This window comes from Bos indicus, chromosome 25, assembly GCF_029378745.1.
Source record: "Bos indicus isolate NIAB-ARS_2022 breed Sahiwal x Tharparkar chromosome 25, NIAB-ARS_B.indTharparkar_mat_pri_1.0, whole genome shotgun sequence".
Taxonomy (NCBI): domain Eukaryota; kingdom Metazoa; phylum Chordata; class Mammalia; order Artiodactyla; family Bovidae; genus Bos; species Bos indicus.
The window spans coordinates 2,885,016-2,902,220 of record NC_091784.1 but is presented as its reverse complement, the minus strand read 5'-3'; the positions used below and the strand labels follow the sequence as shown (position 1 = coordinate 2,902,220).

Sequence of the window (17,205 nt, the reverse complement as noted above, 5' to 3'; positions counted from 1 at the left end):
ACCTGGAGTAACAGGCAAATTTGGCCTTGGAATATGGAATGAAGCAGGGCAAAGACTAATAGAGTTTTGCCAAGAAAATGCAGTGGTCATAGCAAACATCCTCTTCCAACAACACAAGAGAAGACTCTATACGTGGACATCACCAGATGGTCAACACCGAAATCAGACTGATTATATACCGTCAACAAAAACAAAACCAGGAGCAGACTGTGGCTCAGATCATGAACTCCCTATTACCAAATTCAGACTTAAATTGAATAAAGTATGGAAAACCACTAGACCATTCAAGTATGACCTAAATCAAATCCCTTATGATTATACAGTGGAAGTGAGAAATAGATTTAAGGGACTAGATCTGATAGAGTGCCTGATGAACTATGGAATGAGGTTCGTGACAGTGTACAGGAGACAGGGATCAAGACCATCCCCATGGAAAAGAAATGCAAAAAAGCAAAATGGCTGTCTGGGGAGGCCTTACAAATAGCTGTGAAAAGAAGAGAAGCGAAAAGCAAAGGAGAAAAGGAAAGATATAAGCATCTGAATGCAGAGTTCCAAAGAATAGCAAGAAGAGATAAGAAAGCCTTCTTCAGCGATCAATGCAAAGAAACAGAAGAAAACAACAGAATGGGAAAGACTAGAGATCTCTTCAAGAAGATTAAGAGATACCAAGGGAACATTTCATGCAAAGATGCGCTTGATAAAGGACAGAAATGGTATGGACCTAACAGAAGCAGGAGATATTACGAAGAGGTGGCAAGAATACACAGAAGAACTGTACAAAAAAAGATCCTCACGACCCAGATAATCACGATGGTGTGATCACTCATCTAGAGCCAGACATTCTGGAATGTGAAGTCAAGTGGGCCTTAGAAACCATCACTATGAACAAAGCTAGTGGAGGTGATGGAATTCCAGCTGAGCTATTTCAAAACCTGAAAGATGATGCTGTGAAAGTGCTGCACTCAATATGCCAGCAAATTTGGAAAACTCAGCAGTGGCCACAGGACTGGAAAAGGTCAGTTTTCATTCCAATCCCAAAGAAAGGCAATGCCAAAGAATGCTCAAACTACCGCACAATTGCACTCATCTCACATGCTAGTAAAGTAATGCTCAAAACTCTCCAAGCCAGGCTTCAGCAATACGTGAACCTTGAACTTCCAGATGTTCAAGCTGGTTTTAGCAAAGGCAGAAGAACCAGAGATCAAATTGCCAACATCCGCTGGATCATCGAAAAAGCAAGAGAGTTCCAGAGAAACATCTATTTCTGCTTTCTTGACTATGCCAAAGCCTTTGACTGTGTGGATCACAATAAACTGTGGAAAATTCTTCAAGAGATGGGAATACCAGACTACCTGACCTGCCTCTTGAGAAATCTGTATGTAGGTCAGGAAGCAGCAGTGAGAACTGGACATGGAACAACAGACTGGTTCCAAATAGGAAAAGAAGTATATCAAGGCTGTATATTGTCACCCTGCTTATTTAACTTCTATGCAGAGTACATCATGAGAAACACTGGACTGAAAGAAACACAAGCTGGAATCAAGATTGCTGGGAGAAATATCAATAACCTCAGATATGCAGATGACACCACCCTTATGGCAGAAAGTAAAGAGGAACTAAAAAGCCTCTTGATGAAAGTGAAAGTGGAGAATGAAAAAGTTGGCTTAAAGCTCAACATTCAGAAAACGAAGATCATGGCATCCGGTCCCATCACTTCATGGGAAATAGATGGGGAAACAGTGGAAACAGTGTCAGACTTTACTTTTTTGGGCTCCAAAATCACTGCAGATGGTGATTGCAGCCATGAAATTAAAAGACGCTTACTCCTTGGAAGGAAAGTTATGACCAACCTAGATAGCATATTCAAAAGCAGAGACATTACTTTGCCAACAAAGGTCCGTAGGCTATGGTTTTTCCTGTGGTCATGTATGGATGTGAGAGTTGGACTGTGAAGAAAGCTGAGCACCGAAGAATTGATGCTATTGAACTGTGGTGTTGGAGAAGACTCTTGAGAGTCCCTTGGACTGCAAGGAGATCCAACCAGTCCATTCTGAAGGAGATCAGCCCTGGGATTTCTTTGGAGGGAATGATGCTGAAGCTGAAACTCCAGTACTTTGGCCACCTCATGTGAAGAGTTGACTCATTGGAAAAGACTCTGATGCTGGGAGGGATTGGGGGCAGGAGGAGAAGGGGACGACAGAGGATGAGATGGTTGGATGGCATCACCGACTCGATGGACATGAGTTTGGGTGAACTCCAGGAGTTGGTGATGGACAGGGAGGCCTGGCATGCTGCAATTCATGGGGTTGCAAAGAGTCAGACACGACTGAGCGAGTGAACTGAACTGAACTGAAGCACAGTGGTTTCAGATTTGGAGATAAACCTATCAAATGGAAGTCTGGGAAAGGAATATAAAATAAAGGCAAACATTTGCGTTCCAGGAAATTAAGAGAACAAGGATCGAAAATGTAAGGATTGCATACATAACATAAAGAACCACCATTAAGGCATCAGGCAGCCCTTCACTGAACCCGACCACATGAATGATGGCTAACTCTGGGTCTCCTCTAGCTTCTCTGAATTTGTTTCTTTTGTAAAGGCTGATAATAATTGCTAATATGTTATAAGTGCTATCATTTTCCAGAGAAATGGATATGGAATCTTTGGATCTGTTCAAAGTCAGGATAAACACTGAGATGCAAATGCAGTGCTCTGAGGCCAGAACAAGAGCTTCTGATATGTAACAAGTAAATCTAGTTGTTGATCTACTTGATATATAGTAGTGTGCATCTGTTAGTCCCATACTCCTAATTTATTCTCTCCCTTTTCCCTTTGCTAACAAGTTTGTTTTCTATGTCTGTGAGTCTGTTTCTGTTTTTTAAGTAAGTTCATTGGTATTTTTTCCAGATTCCACATGTAAGTAATATCATATTTGCCTTGCTCTGTCTGACTTACTTCACTTGGTATGATAATCTCTAGGTCTATTCATGTTGCTACAAATGGCATTATTTCATCCTTTTTTATGGCTAATATTCCATTCTCTATATACCACATCTTATTTATTCACTCATCTGCTGACAGACACTAATGTTGCTTTCATGTCTTGACCATTGCAAATAATGTTGCTATGAACATTGGGGGGCAAGTATCTTTTTGAATTACAGTTTTTCTCTTTTACAGATATATGACCAGGAGTGGGACTGCTGGATCATACGGTAATTTTTTAAAAACTTTTATTTATTTTTGGCTGCACTGGGTCTTCACTGCAGTGAGCAGGCGTTTCTGTAGTTGTGGGGAGCCAGGGCTACTCTCTAGCTGCGGCACACAGACTTCTTGTTGTGGGGGCTTCTCTAGTTGCAGAGTATGGGCTCTAAGGTGAGCTTCAGTAGCTGTGGTGCACAGGCTCGGCTGTCCCATGGCATGGTGGATCTTCCTGGGAAACTGGAAGGTCCAGGAAGATCTGAACCAGAGATCGAACCCATGTCCCCTGCATTGGCAGGAGGATTTTTATCCACTGCGCCACCAGGGAATTCCCCAAGGTCTCTTAAAACCTCTTTTTTTGTGTCACCAGCTGCCAGGCCTGTGCTCCATTAGTGTTTCTATCTGCACCTCTCTAGGTTGACCCATAACTCAATTCTCCTGCACTCTTTGGCATCAGTTCTTATTTTTGCCTTTCATGATTCATCTATTCTACCTATCATTTTAGAGGTAACACCCCTCCTGACAGAACCAAATTCCCAGGAGTTCCTCTTTTATTATGGCGTCTTACTATTGTTATGCCACAACTTCACAATCAGGACCTGGAAAATTATCTGCCCTGGATGTCTTACCCCTTCTTTCCTTCCAAACTGTGACTTATCATTTCCATCTATTTTGAAGTAACATTTAGAAGCCCAGAGAAGCATAAAAGCGTACATATACGGAGATAATTTCACATGTCTTTAATGGTGAATGGAATTATTCCATTGTTAAAGTAATCATACAAGTGAAAAATTTGATTCTGAAGGAATAATAATTAATGCCATAGGTAATGGAAATAGCAATGCTACCAAGAAAAGAAGTTATAAACACACTCCCTGACAGAAAATTGTATCAGGACTCACCTTTTTGGAAGAAAGTGCTGATCATGAATGCAAAGAAAATTGTGGCAATTGCGAAACACATTAGAAACACAAATATCAAACTAGGGTCACTGTTTCCAAACACTGCTGACTCGTCAAACTACAAAACAATCAGAGGTGTACGTAATTCTTACAGGGAAAGAATGAAGAAAGGCGTAAAAGACCCTTAAAACAACGTGTACATTAAAAAAAAACAGGATTATCTTAAATAAAACAATATATACATAGGTTTTTAAGGCAGACCTTTAATCTAGCCTCCACTACCATTTACAAACCACGCTCTGTGTGTATGCCTTTTTTAAGGAAAGCATAAGCTTGAATTCAATTTCTGGCCCAATGTCAATGTTCTTTTTGCTTTAATAAGAGAGTTTATCCTATTTACCATTATAACTACTACAAATAATTTTAGTATTCCTTTCGATATCTTATATCTCCTCTTTTTATTGTTTTCAGGCAATTTTCTTTGTTTATATATTTTGCTATATAGTCTGAGTTTTCCTGCCTTTCTACATTCAAAATGCCCCAATTTTGGTAATTTAGCAGGCAAATTTTCATGTATCCATATTATAATTTAGTTATTAAACACAAGTTAGTGAATTGGAACACAAAATTCCATTGACAGCATAAAAGGAAAAATTAACAAGATACCTGGGCATAAAAAGAATGTTCTTAACTTTTACAATAGCTTTTCCAATTATTTACAGAGCACAAAATTTGCAATGTTTTAAAGTTTATAACTCAACTTTCCTAATGAACTAATCACACTCTTGAAGACCGGAGAAGTGGAGGGAGGGCAAAGTTCTCCCAGATCATAAATTTCAATGCTTCCTCTGCCAAAGGCTGAGCAAATACCACCACATGTCAACCTGAGGTTTTTAAAATGTTCATCAATTACTGTGTTTTCACCATCTCTTGAATCTCACCACCACCAGCCACACCACACCATACTTTCCCCCCATTATCTTCAGAGCTTAGCACATCCTGAAAGACAAGAGACATGTACCTCTATGCAGAAGAGAACGGTCATGAAAGAAACAACAATGGAGGCAGAAATGAAGTACACGATGAACCAAGCCACCCAGTGTTGCCAGCTGTGCAGCCCCATCATGCACATATACTCCTAGAAAAAGCGAAAGAACCAGACGTTACAGGGTCTTCAGGCTCAGTCTGAACTGGTCTGGTTTAGCTGTCTGTTACTGAAACCCGAGCAGTCTGGGATAAAGGGTCCCACGTGTGTCCCGGGAAGAGGCAGATCATGAATGTGATGGGGACTGAGTTGCAAAGAGATCAACAAACCAGACAGTGGAGTTTCTCTGGGAGAGACAGATCTTGGGTTAAAATTATTCTTCTTTTGTTATGGTTAGTAAACTGCTGGCTCATTCATTTATTGAACACTGACTATCCGTGAATGGCTCCTATGGCCCTGAGGATAGAATCTAAACTCCTCGGCATCCTGTGGTCTGGTCACAGAAAATCTTCCTATAATTCACTAAACACATCTCAACCTCTTTGTCTTTTTTGTTTGCTTTGCCGCTCACACATGTTGATCTGACTCTTTCTTCTCTCATTCTCTCTTTACCTATTGAAATCTTGCTTGATTTTCAAAACCTAGTTCAAGTGTTACCTGCTCTGTGAAGCCTTCTCTGCTCAGCTCCGCCCTTGCCCCATACAGCCATCACATCCACACATCCCATTATCCAAGCACTGGGGGCTCCTTTGTAACATGTGACCTTACTACCATGAATCACCCAAGGAAAAGGATGGTGTCATTTGTATCTGTAACTCACATGCATATGTCTAGCAAACACAGGTGAAAAAAATGTCTGGTAAGTGAATAAAAGCAAAGCTCTATGCTGGGTACCATGCAGAAAAAATACCACAGGCAGAGCGACTGCATTCCAAAAGTTCACAGTCTTGTACTGGAGATAAATATGTGGTAATAACCCTGTATACTCCATGCCCTAAGTACAGAAATAGAGTTTTTATCTTTTATAAAGATCAGAAGTGGTAGTAGGTCAATGAATCAAAAACGAGTTGGTTAAAGCAGGGAATCACAAAAATGACATACACATGATTTAAAACCTGACCTTCACTTAAAGCACATAAACGGGTAATGTGTGCCAGTACTGCGATGTCAGAACACGGACTCTTCTTCTGAAGTGTGTGCTGCTCGCTGGAGCGCTGGAGCTCACGTGATTGTGCTGGGTCTTCACTGGGGTGCAGGCTTTTCGCTAGCTGTGGCGAGCTAGGGCTACTCCTCACTGTGGTCCACGGGCTTCTCATTGCGGTGGCTTCTCTTGCTGTGGAGCATGGGCTCCAGGGACCACAGGCTTCACTAGCTGTGACACACAGGCTCAGCAACGGCAGCTCGCGGGCCCAGAGCACGTGCGTTCAGTGGTCGTGGCCCACAGGCTTAGCTGCTCCACAGCACGCGGGATCTTCCAGGCCCAGGGATGGAACCTGTGTCTCCTGCATTGGCAGGTGGATTTTGTACCGCTGAGATGCCAAAGAAGGCCTTCCGATCTCTTATTTAATATTACATCTTCTGTTGTATGTGTTTTTGTGTGTGTGTGTATGTGATTTCCTTTGTTTTCTATCTTTTGGTATATGGACTATATTTTCTTTCTTTTTATTTTCTCCAGGGTTTTAAGAATTAAATGTCCTACTTTTCAATACTATCTGGTGTTTACTTTTAAGCTTTTCAAAAGTGTTCTTTATTCTTGTCTAGAAAGCAAACTCAAGTGTGAAATAGGAAACACACAACCAAGTCAATGATCTGGGTGAAAATATTTGATACCCACCCTCTTCCCTCCACCAATCTGTTGCCGAAATGACTTAACAAATAGTAAAGAGAAAACTCCCTCCCTGAGCTGGCAATGAAAAAGGGTTTCCAACGGCACACCAGAAGCTTCTGGCTTCCGTGGAGCTGTTCACTCCATGCAGAGCCAAGTGGACAGGCCTGCCATCAGGCCCTGTCTCAGCAGCACCCGTCGCAGTGGGTTAAGATCCCTACCTTCCACCACATCTGATTAAGCAGGAAACGCCCCCTTGCCCACGGCCTCCCACGGCAGACTGATCACATGAGAAGGCAGAGCCAACCAGACATCACTGGTGAGGCCACGCGTGGCTCACAGAGCCACTGGCCACCTATCTTAGTACATAAGAATCAACAAAAAGAGAAGAAAGCGGAGAGACTGAGAAGATTTTCTTAAAGAGCAAAAAGTGAGGAGAGAAGTAACGAGAGAGGTTACGTAAGGAACAGAGGAGGGCAGAAAGATCTACCCTATCTTAAGTTGTGGCTTCTAGAGAACGCTCCCTGTCTACCTTGCCACAAAATTAGACTGAGTTAATTTTGGATGATTATTCCTCTCATTTGTCAGTCAGTTCACAAACATTTTCGCACACCTGTCGTGTGTGAGGCAGTGTGCTGGCAAGTCAGGAACCTAGGACAGACACTCCTCTTCTGAAAGTAAGAGTTCACCTAATGACATGAACTAAGCTGAAAGCCGGTTAAAATGGTGAAAGAACATCCAAGTTCCAGCTCACCTCAAAGGCTGCTCTCACACCTAAAGCCACCTCTCACCTGCCCTGGCTGCCCTCCTACCCTGGCCATCGTTTATTAGCAGTTCCCACACATTCCTGGCCACCTGTCTGTTATGACAGGATTACCTTCAGCTTTCTCTCCTTCTCCAGTACAATGGAATTGATGGTGATGAGCTCAATGCAGATGAAGCTGAGCATAAGGAAAAGAGGGAACTCATTCTGAAGGACCAAGAAGAAGATGTCCCGCACATATGCACCATGTGGGAATCTCTTCAGAAGCACACTGAGGCTCTGAAACAGCCCGGTCGTCTCCGTGGGAGCGTGGTGCCACATGATGGCTCTATCTGTCGCATGCTGTATGGCCAGGAAGCCTTCTTGGTAGTATCCTACACGAAAAAGCAGTGGATACAAACACAAGAGATTAAGGACAAAGATGCAAAACAACTGATAATTCAGATGGGTGATGGCTAGCCATTCATACAGTCAGGAATAGAAAAGGCACTGCTATAGCCAAGGTGCTACGATATACAAGAAAAAGTCACAGTGGGACTCGTGTGGCTGAGGGATGCTGTCTTTTATCAGAAATAGGGTAAACGGGAGTTCTGGGCAGACAAATGAGGGATACCCAATACAACCATCCTTGGGGCAGGGGGGCTTCTCCTCCCGAGTCCTCAGGCTCTGGGGAGGGTGAACACTCTGCAGTTGTGCTCTGCACCACACAGGAAGAGTCAAATTCAAAGAACTTGGAAGACATAGCCCCTCTCAACTGCTGTGACCTTTCCCTGAACTGTCCCTGCTGTAGTCCAAGGGTTATGGTCACTGAATTTTGCTGCCAGACCTCAAAACCAGTCTTCACCATAAGCAACCCTTGTTTCAATACAGCATAGCTGGTGTGCCAAGGTCACCTTTTGGGAACAATAAATAGATCGAAAGGCAAAGATCCCTGGTCCTGGAGTTTTCTAAGAAATAATGGCCTACGTCCAAGCAAGGGTCGCCAGCCCTCCATACCGGCAGAGCTGAGTGGGGTATGCCAGCATTAGGGTAGAGAGGACTGAGGTCTTCTGGTGGCCGAGACCTAGGGAGGCCTCCAGATGTGTCAGGATGAAAAAGGCAGGAACAAATTGTTAACCATAAAAGTCTGGGAACTGTTACCTATCCGTGATTGCAAGCAGGAGAACTGCCACACAACTGCTGACACCCTTTCTAGAATTACATGACACTATAAACCCTGGGACTTGGATTCCCACTTGGGGGGCTTGCAAGCCCAAAGCTTCAGGTCAATAGTGTGGCCACTCTACAAGGTGCTGCAGACTGGCGACTTAGTTTTCTAAGAGCAGTTCATCCTCGAGGGCCCAGAGAGGACAGTCACCCTAAACCCCTCATGAAGACCGAGACCAAAACACGACAGGGGTTTGGAGGGCACAAGTCCCAGAGAGGCCTGGTTCATGCGCCTCCAGTCAGGAGGCCACTGCTTACCGTGGAGGAAGCAGGATGCGCGAGTCTCCGCGCCGCCCCACTGTCTTCCCTCAGTGCAGGGAGCTAACGGCAAGTACACACTGTTATAAGCGGGAACATAGAGAAAGCACTCATTCTTGTAAAATGCTTCCATTCTTCTCTTGAACAATTCAGTATCATTACAAAACAATTAGCGGCTAAACTGCTGGACTAACTTACTCTAGAATGTAAGCATTTTACTAAATGCCACATTCTTTTTTTTTAATGTTAATTTATTTGGCTACACTGGGTCTTAATCGTGGCACATAGGATCTTTTAGCTGTGGCATGTGGGATCTAGCTCCCTGAGCAGGGATCGAACCCAGGCCCCCCACATTAGGAACACAGAGTCTTAGCCACTGGACCACCAGGGTAGTTCCCTGAATGCCACATTTCTAAATGCACTGCTTCAACCTCTTCTGAAATGTTAGTTTAGCGAGTGTTCAGACACAAAAACAACACAAATGGCGTCATTAAGACTGGATGAAACCAGCTCACGACGATGCACAGAGGCTTCCTCACCTGGAGCTCCCCCTTCAGAAACTCCATAGTCTCGGGGCTCTTGGCTTAGGTTAGGAGGATAAAGAAAGGATGTGAGCCAGCCTTGCATGTCATCTTGTTGGAGGATTAACCTCAAGGATAAATAATTCCTCTGAAAGAAACTGAAGCGCAAGTAGTACTTAACCTATGAAGAACAGAGAGAAAACAAATGCAGTCATGAGATCGAGGAACTCCGAAACGGAACAGGACACAGCAAGGGTGTGCCTGACGTTAGCTGTGACAGGAGGAAGGGCACCCGCGTGGGCAGACATCCTCTGGGGGCACACGCGGACGTGTCTTCCCTGCATCCTTCTGTGACCAGCCTAAGAAACAAGAGGGGTCACGACTCCCGTCAGGAAAGCAGTGAAAAGGCTCTGAGTGCAGGCTCTGGAGCCAGACCACCGGGATCCAAACCCCCGTCTCCTAATGAGCAGCCACAGCAATCTGGGCAAGTTACCTCACCTTGCCTAGGCTTCCTCATCAGTAAAACAGGAATGATGTTAACAGTACCTACCTCCAAGGTGCTGTGGGATCAAATAAGATGGTCCCTGGGATGGGCCTGGCATTTGTAAGTGTCCAACATCCTGCACTAGTTCTAAAAGCTGATTGTTAGATAGACTGCACCAGTTCCAGTTCAGTTGCTCAGTCATGTCTGACTCTTTGCGACCCCATGAAGTGCAGCATGCCAGGCCTCCCTGTCGATCATCAACGCCCGAAGTTCACTCAAACCCATGTCCATTGAGTCGGTGATGCCATCCAACCATCTCATTCTCTGTCGTCCCCTTTTCCTCCTGCCCTCAATCCCTCCCAGCATCAGGGTCTTTTCAAATGAGTCAGCTCTTCGCATGAGGTGGCCAAAGTATCGGAGTTTCAGCTTTAGCATCAGTCCTTCCAAAGAACACCCACGACTGATCTCCTTTAGAATGGACTGGTTGGATCTCCTTGCAGTCCAAGGGACTCTCAAGAGTCTTCTCCAACACCATAGTTCAATAGCATCAATTCTTTAGCGCTCAGCTTTCTTTATAGTCCAACTCTCACATCCATACATGACCACTGGAAAAACCATAGTCTTGACTAGATGGACCTTTGTTGACAAAGTAATGTCTCTGCTTTTCAATATGCTGTCTAGGTTGGTCATAGCTTTCTTTCTAAGGAGTAAGCATCTTTTAATTTCATGGCTGCAATCACCATCTGCAGTGATTTTGGAGCCCAGAAAAATAAAGTCAGCCACTGTTTCCACTGTTTCCCCATCTATTTGCCACAGCAGAGCACAAAAGCTATACATCAGTGATTTTCCCATCCTAAAGCAGAAATCAAATATTCTGATATTTAAAACACTGCGTTTTCCTTAAATGAACAGATCCACCATATCTGAAGTCCATGGGATTAGTAATAATGACAATTACTATTCCTTCTGGAAAATGCCTCTGCTCCAGGCCCCATTCTAAGCACTTTATAGGCATAAAACTCATTTAATCCTCACACTGGTTCTAAGAGTTAGGAACTACTATTAGTTCCATTACACTGATAGAGAAACTAAGGCCCAAGAATGACAGTGACTATCCCAAGGTTACACAGGAGGAAGTACAGAACTGGGACTCCAGTCTATGGGGTTGGGCACTGAGGCTCCCTTCTGTAGCCCAGTGGCTGAAAATATGCCATCCTGTACCCTCAGGACACAAGCTCGCTCCAAAATGCCTTCTCTTTTGAAGAATAAGAAAACAGGATTTAAGATATGAAATCAGGAGTATTGTCTGATCTCCTCTGGATATAAGACAGCCACCAGCCGACAAAGCTGATGAGGCACAGCTCGGTAACAGGATTGCTTACTGAACTCATGTTGATGGCAGGCATCATGAGAAGACTGTGACGGAAGAGATGCTCTTACCTCAAGTGGCAAGGGTTCCGTGTTGTCATTGAAGTTATGATCAAAAACAATCCCAGTCAATACATAAAAAGCTTTGGGATCTTGAATTATGTACTTTTCAAACACAGGTACTGAAGGGTAGCCTAGAACTACAAAGAGAAAAATCCAGTTAGTGAGTAGTTGGCAGGGGAGTGAGGATAGGGGTGTTAAATGCTGCCCAACTACCCTCTTCTACCCCAAAAGATACGGACTTCCATCTCCTCAGCTGGCAAATGTCACTCACTCACTCCTTCATCCTGCAAACGAATGTGCACATCCTATATAAGACACCCAGAACCATCCTGGGCAGTGGGAATGCATAGTTGATGATAACAGCTAAACCTCTGCAGGGTCTCAAAGCTCTTGCATATTTGAGTTCTTCTAGGCTGACTCATTGGAAAAGACACTGATGCTGGGAAAGATTGAGGGCAAAAGAAGGGGCAACAGAGAATGAGACGGTTGGATAGTGTCACCAACTTGATGGACATGAGTTTGAGCAAACTCCAGGAGATGCTGAAGGACAGGGAGGCCTGGTATGCTGCAGTCCATGGGGTCACAAAGAGTCGGACACAACTTAGTGACTGAACAACAACAAAGCTGCACTTGGGACTGAAGTAGATAGAACACAATTCTTGTTCACGTTAACGAGAAAATTATCACTGCATTTCCAGCTTCTCTTCATGGTTATAAAAACCAAAAGTGGAAACAAAATCATCAAGAAGTATAGCTGCTCTGATGAGAGAATTAAGTTTTAAAAGTCACCTGTCCTCACATCTGACTGGCGATTCAGGATCCTCCTTGAGAATAATTCTTTCTCAGAAGGCTGAAGGTGTCACCACACCACTGAGCACACCGCGCTGCCAAGGGTGATGTCTGATTCCTCGGAGGTGACCAGAAACCTGTGAGACTTCTGTTCCTTGATCCCTGGGTTCAGAAATGTCATAACACAGGCCCACCTTTTTGCTCTTTCTTGTTCCCTTGCTTGTGATGAGCGCATCTGCCCGAGCTGGAGATGCCAGTGTTCAGAAAGCTTTTCTCTATTGCTGTTTTCCTCCTGTCATTTGTCACCTTTCTTCCAGAAATGTGAACAGACGAGCTGAGACATCCAGACATACCCTTCATGTCTATCCCCTCCTTCATCCTTCATCCATATTCCTTCATCCATTTCTTGGTCTCTTGGCTTTACAATCTTAGACGCTTCTCTTGACTTTACCTTCCCCATCACCAACAGAACTTCACACATGTCCATCCTATTATTTCCATGAATGTTATTTTGATAATCATTTTTAATTTCCAAGTCCTCTGTTTCTTCCACTGTTTCCTTTTTTTATGGGGGTCTGGTTTCACTTTGGAGTGGTAATATTTTCTCAAATGTCTCTGGAAATACTAATGAGAATTTTTTATTAACTAGATTAAAAAAAAACAAAAACAGGGCATGCACCTGGTAGAATTCTGAGTGATCCTAAAGGTTAAACAGTGGAGTCCTTCAGCTACCATTGGCTCCTGATTCCTTTATCATGACACAATCTCTGTAAGCCAATTTCTTTTGTATATTAAAAAAAAAATCCATGACTTATGTTTTTGGCCATGATGGAGTAACAGAGATTGAATTTATCCTCCTACCACAAATAACCAAAAAACTGGATAGGAAAGAAAAGAATCAAGTTTTTCAGACAACGGCCAATACATAGCACAGCATTATGATTCCTAGGAAAAGAGAAACAAATAAGATGACCACTAAGAGCGCTCTGGTTTTCTGTCTGAAGGCACATTTCAGACCACAGAGCAGGGAGGGGGAACCCAAGTGGAACACAGACAGCTATGTGGCTGCATTGACAGAGGTTTGAGTTGGAAGAGTCTGAAGTGGCTTTAAGTTGCAGGCCAGAGTTCCCAGGAGAAGAAGGCTGCGCTGGGAAATGGCCCCAGAAACCTGCTCAGAGGACACTTTAATGACTCCTATGATGTGCCCTGCCCGGGTGAGCAGGACAGGACGGGCTCAGTGGTGCCCAGAGCCCACTGAGATCAGGAGGCACTTGAGTTCTGACCAGCCAGTGGGGATAGTTCCTGGTGATCACTTGAGGTGTTCACAAGAGTCACACCTTAGTAATGGAATAAATTAACTCTAAGGTAAAAGCTGTTCCACACCTTGCCCAACACACAAAACAGGTTAAAACAACTCCTGAAAAGACTTTTTGGTGAAACTGAACTTTACCTTTTTACCAGAACAAAACCCACTCTTTAGACAACCACTTGATCCACAAAAGCTGAGACTTGATCCAGTTCTCAAACTGTATCCAGTCTCAAGACTTCTCTGTTTTGTAGATAAGTTCATTTGAACCTTTTTCTTAGATTACACATATAAGTGATATCATATGGTATCTGTCTTTCTCTGACTTCACTCAGTGTGACAGTGAAGGTGAGGGACAAATTGGAAGACTGTGACTGACATATACACACCACTGTATACAGAATGGATAATAAGTACCCACTGTATAGCACATATCACTATACTCTGTAATGGCCTACCCGGGAAAAGAACCTAAAAGAGTGGAGATGTGTGTGTGTCACTGATTCACTTTGCTGTGTGCCTGAAGCTAACACGATGCTGTTGCTGTCGTCGTTGTTGTTGTTTAGTCACTCAGTCATGCTCAACTCCTTTGGGATCCCGTGGAACTTCCAATAAAAAATTAAAAAAAAAAACAAACACTTTCTTTCTCTTCCTCTGTATTACTTTTTTGATTATTTTTTTGATGCTAGCAGTTTCTGGGACTAAGACCTCCCAACTGAAGTTCTAAATGGAATAGTGAGGGCCCTGTCTCTTAACTTTTCTTCTCTATTTTGTCATTTCATTTCTCTCTGTGTTGTATTCTGAAAGTCTCCTTCAGCTGTCTTCCAGTTCACCAGTTTTACCTTCAACTGAGTTTTGTATCATATTCTGATTATTTTTTTACTTCTAGAAGTTCTGTTTGGCTCTTCTCCCCCCTCACATCGGCTAGGCAACTCTTATAGTGGAATACTAGCTACAAATATTTTCAGGTTGTCTTTTATATTTTTAAATCTAGTAAACATAGTGATTTCATAATGTGAGGCTAATAATTCCATTATCTGAAGTATCTCTGGTTCTGTTTCTGCCATCTGTCGTTCACACTGATCTTCACCCTTGCTCTCATTTTCTGATATGTGCTCACTGACTGTGACACATTTGTGGCCGCCCTTCTTTGAGATACAGAATCATGACGTGTTCTTTCAGAGGAGGTGACATTTGCATCTGGCCATCGACATCTCACTTTGTACTTTGAGGGGTTCTCTCTTCTTTTCTTTTGACAACCAGGGGATGTGAATCTGGGCTCCAAACCCTGGGGGCAGGCACTTCTGCTGCTGTGCTGTTTTCTCGAAGCCCCTCCAGGGTGGGAAAGAGGCTTGTTCTCTTCTGGCTCAGGCTTACAGTGGGAGTCCAGGCATTTGGGGTCCTGGCTCCATGGGAGATGGTCTCCTATGAGACATTCCACCTGAATGAGCTCAGTTCCCTCTTGTATGATGCAGGTTTCACAAGAAGCAGTTTGGGGATTCCATTGACCTCTCTCTGTGTTCTTTCCTTCACCTGGTTTTTTTTTTTAGAAAAATATCCAAGAGTACAGAAATATTTTAACAATACAATAAATAAAAAGTAGGTTAAGAGTTCATACAAGACGATCCAATTTTGTTAGAAAAAAGGAAAGAAGGGTGTATACAAGGCTTTGAAAAATCAAACTGAAAGTCACTCAGTCGTGTCCAACTCTTTGAGACCCCATGGACTATACAGTCCATGGAATTCTCTAGGCCAGAATACTGGAGTTGGTAGCCATTCCCTTCTCCAGGGGATCTTACCAACCAAGGGATCGAACCCAGGTCTCCCACACTGCAGGTGGATTCTTTACCAGCTGAGCCACCAGGAAAGCCCATACAAGGTTTTAAATAGCACTTTTATCTGGGTGATAGGATTATGAGTACATTTGCCTTTTATCCTATACAAAGATTTGCTGTTGTTCTTTTGTTTCCTTAGCCTTATTTAGATTGCCTTTTTAAACACACACATATACATACACACATATTTTGTTAAATTGTACAAAATAGTATACTTACAGGAAGGCATACAAAACACAAACGTTCAGTTTAATGAACAATTATGAAATTAACATCTAAGTAATTAATCCCTGGATCAATATATTTTTACCCTATTTTATTTGTCTTGATAGTTGGGTTGGTCCATATAACCTAGTGTGCCATATTTCCAGAAGCAGAACAGCAATAATCTCTTTCCCAGAGATCCCCAGGAAAAAATCTTGCTGTTTCCTTGAGTCTTACCGAGTTATGTGTCTTCCCTGGACAAACTCCTACAGTGAGGGGACTGCCAACTAGTACAGAGAGATTACAACTCATCCTGCACCCAGGGTGGAGCCATCATGGGCTCAGAGTGGGAGAGAAATCAGGCCTCCAGGGAGGAACAGGCTCTGTGTGTATATCAAAAGGGTGGATAGAAAGGGAAGAAAAACCCAGATGTCTATCGTGGTTTGGAAGAGATCATCAAGCTATTGCTTGTCCTTACTTCTAGGCTGGAGGATTTGTTTAGGGGAATGGCCTGAAGGTATTAGTTGTTGTTCAGTCACTCAGTTGTGTTCGACTCTTTGCAACCCCACAGAACGCAGCCTGCCAGGCTCCTCTGTTCATGAGATTTCTCAGACAAGAATACTGGAGTAGGTTGCCATTTCCTCCTCCAGGAGATCTTCCCAACCCAGGGGTTGAACCCGCATCTCCTGCATTACAGCCAGATTCTTTACCACTGAACCACTAAGGAAACCCATGGCATAAACAGGGGAGTTTAACTTTTATTCCCTATCTCTTTAATATTGTTTGCAATTTTCAATGCAAGGAATTTTTGTATTTATTGTAAATTTTAAGTTCCTTAAAAATTTTTTTTTAATTCCAGAAAAATACATCCCAAACAGTTAACAAAGAATTCTGGGGAGTTGGATTAGGGAAGGGACTTTAACTCTGAACTCTGTTCTGTGTCACATATGGTTCTGTAATAAGGCGAGAGCTGTCTGAGGACAGGAGTGAGCCATGGAAACGGCAGGGAGGTGGGAACAGGTGAAGACTGCAGTGTCACAGCACTCAAGCAGCAGAGAATCCCAGGCAGGAAACGCATGAGTGCAGCCCTGCACGCTGAGGGCAAAGGCGAGGAAGCTCTGGGTCTAGCAGTCAGCAAGCCATCTTTCCCTCGTGAATGTCTGCGAGTACCAGCCCCTTCCAATCACCACTCCAGAGGACAGCCAGAGAAATCTTTGTACAACAAATGACACTGCAGTCTAACCTGTCTTCTCCAAAGCCCTGCAATGGACCCCTTCTGCGTGCAGAAGAAAGCCCGATGCTCTGACAAGGCCAGCGAAGCTCTGCACGCTGTGGCTCCTACAGACGTGCCCGACCTCACCTAACTCAACCATGTCAGCTTCACCTGCTGACTTCCAGATCCTCAGTCACCCCAGGGACTGGCTGCTCACTGTCCCCCTCCTGGATAGCCCCTGAAAGCCACCACCCTCCCATTTCCTATGGGTGGATCATCGTG

The 17,205-nt window shown here is 43.6% G+C and overlaps 1 protein-coding gene across 4 annotated transcripts in view; it reads right to left on the bottom strand.

The window, feature by feature from the left end:
• The window catches only part of LOC109578063 (ATP-binding cassette sub-family A member 17-like), a 111,479-nt gene that overhangs the window by 76,037 nt on the left and 18,237 nt on the right, over nt 1–17,205 (bottom strand). For all 4 annotated transcript variants that reach the window (XM_070779473.1, XM_070779470.1, XM_070779472.1 and 1 more), the window contains 5 exons: nt 11,586–11,713; nt 9,680–9,842; nt 7,791–8,050; nt 5,125–5,241; nt 4,104–4,221 (listed from right to left, as the gene is read on the bottom strand). In XM_070779473.1, coding sequence (XP_070635574.1) covers nt 4,104–4,221; nt 5,125–5,241; nt 7,791–8,050; nt 9,680–9,842; nt 11,586–11,713 — 786 coding nt within the window. The remainder of the gene's footprint in view (nt 1–4,103; nt 4,222–5,124; nt 5,242–7,790; nt 8,051–9,679; nt 9,843–11,585; nt 11,714–17,205) is intronic.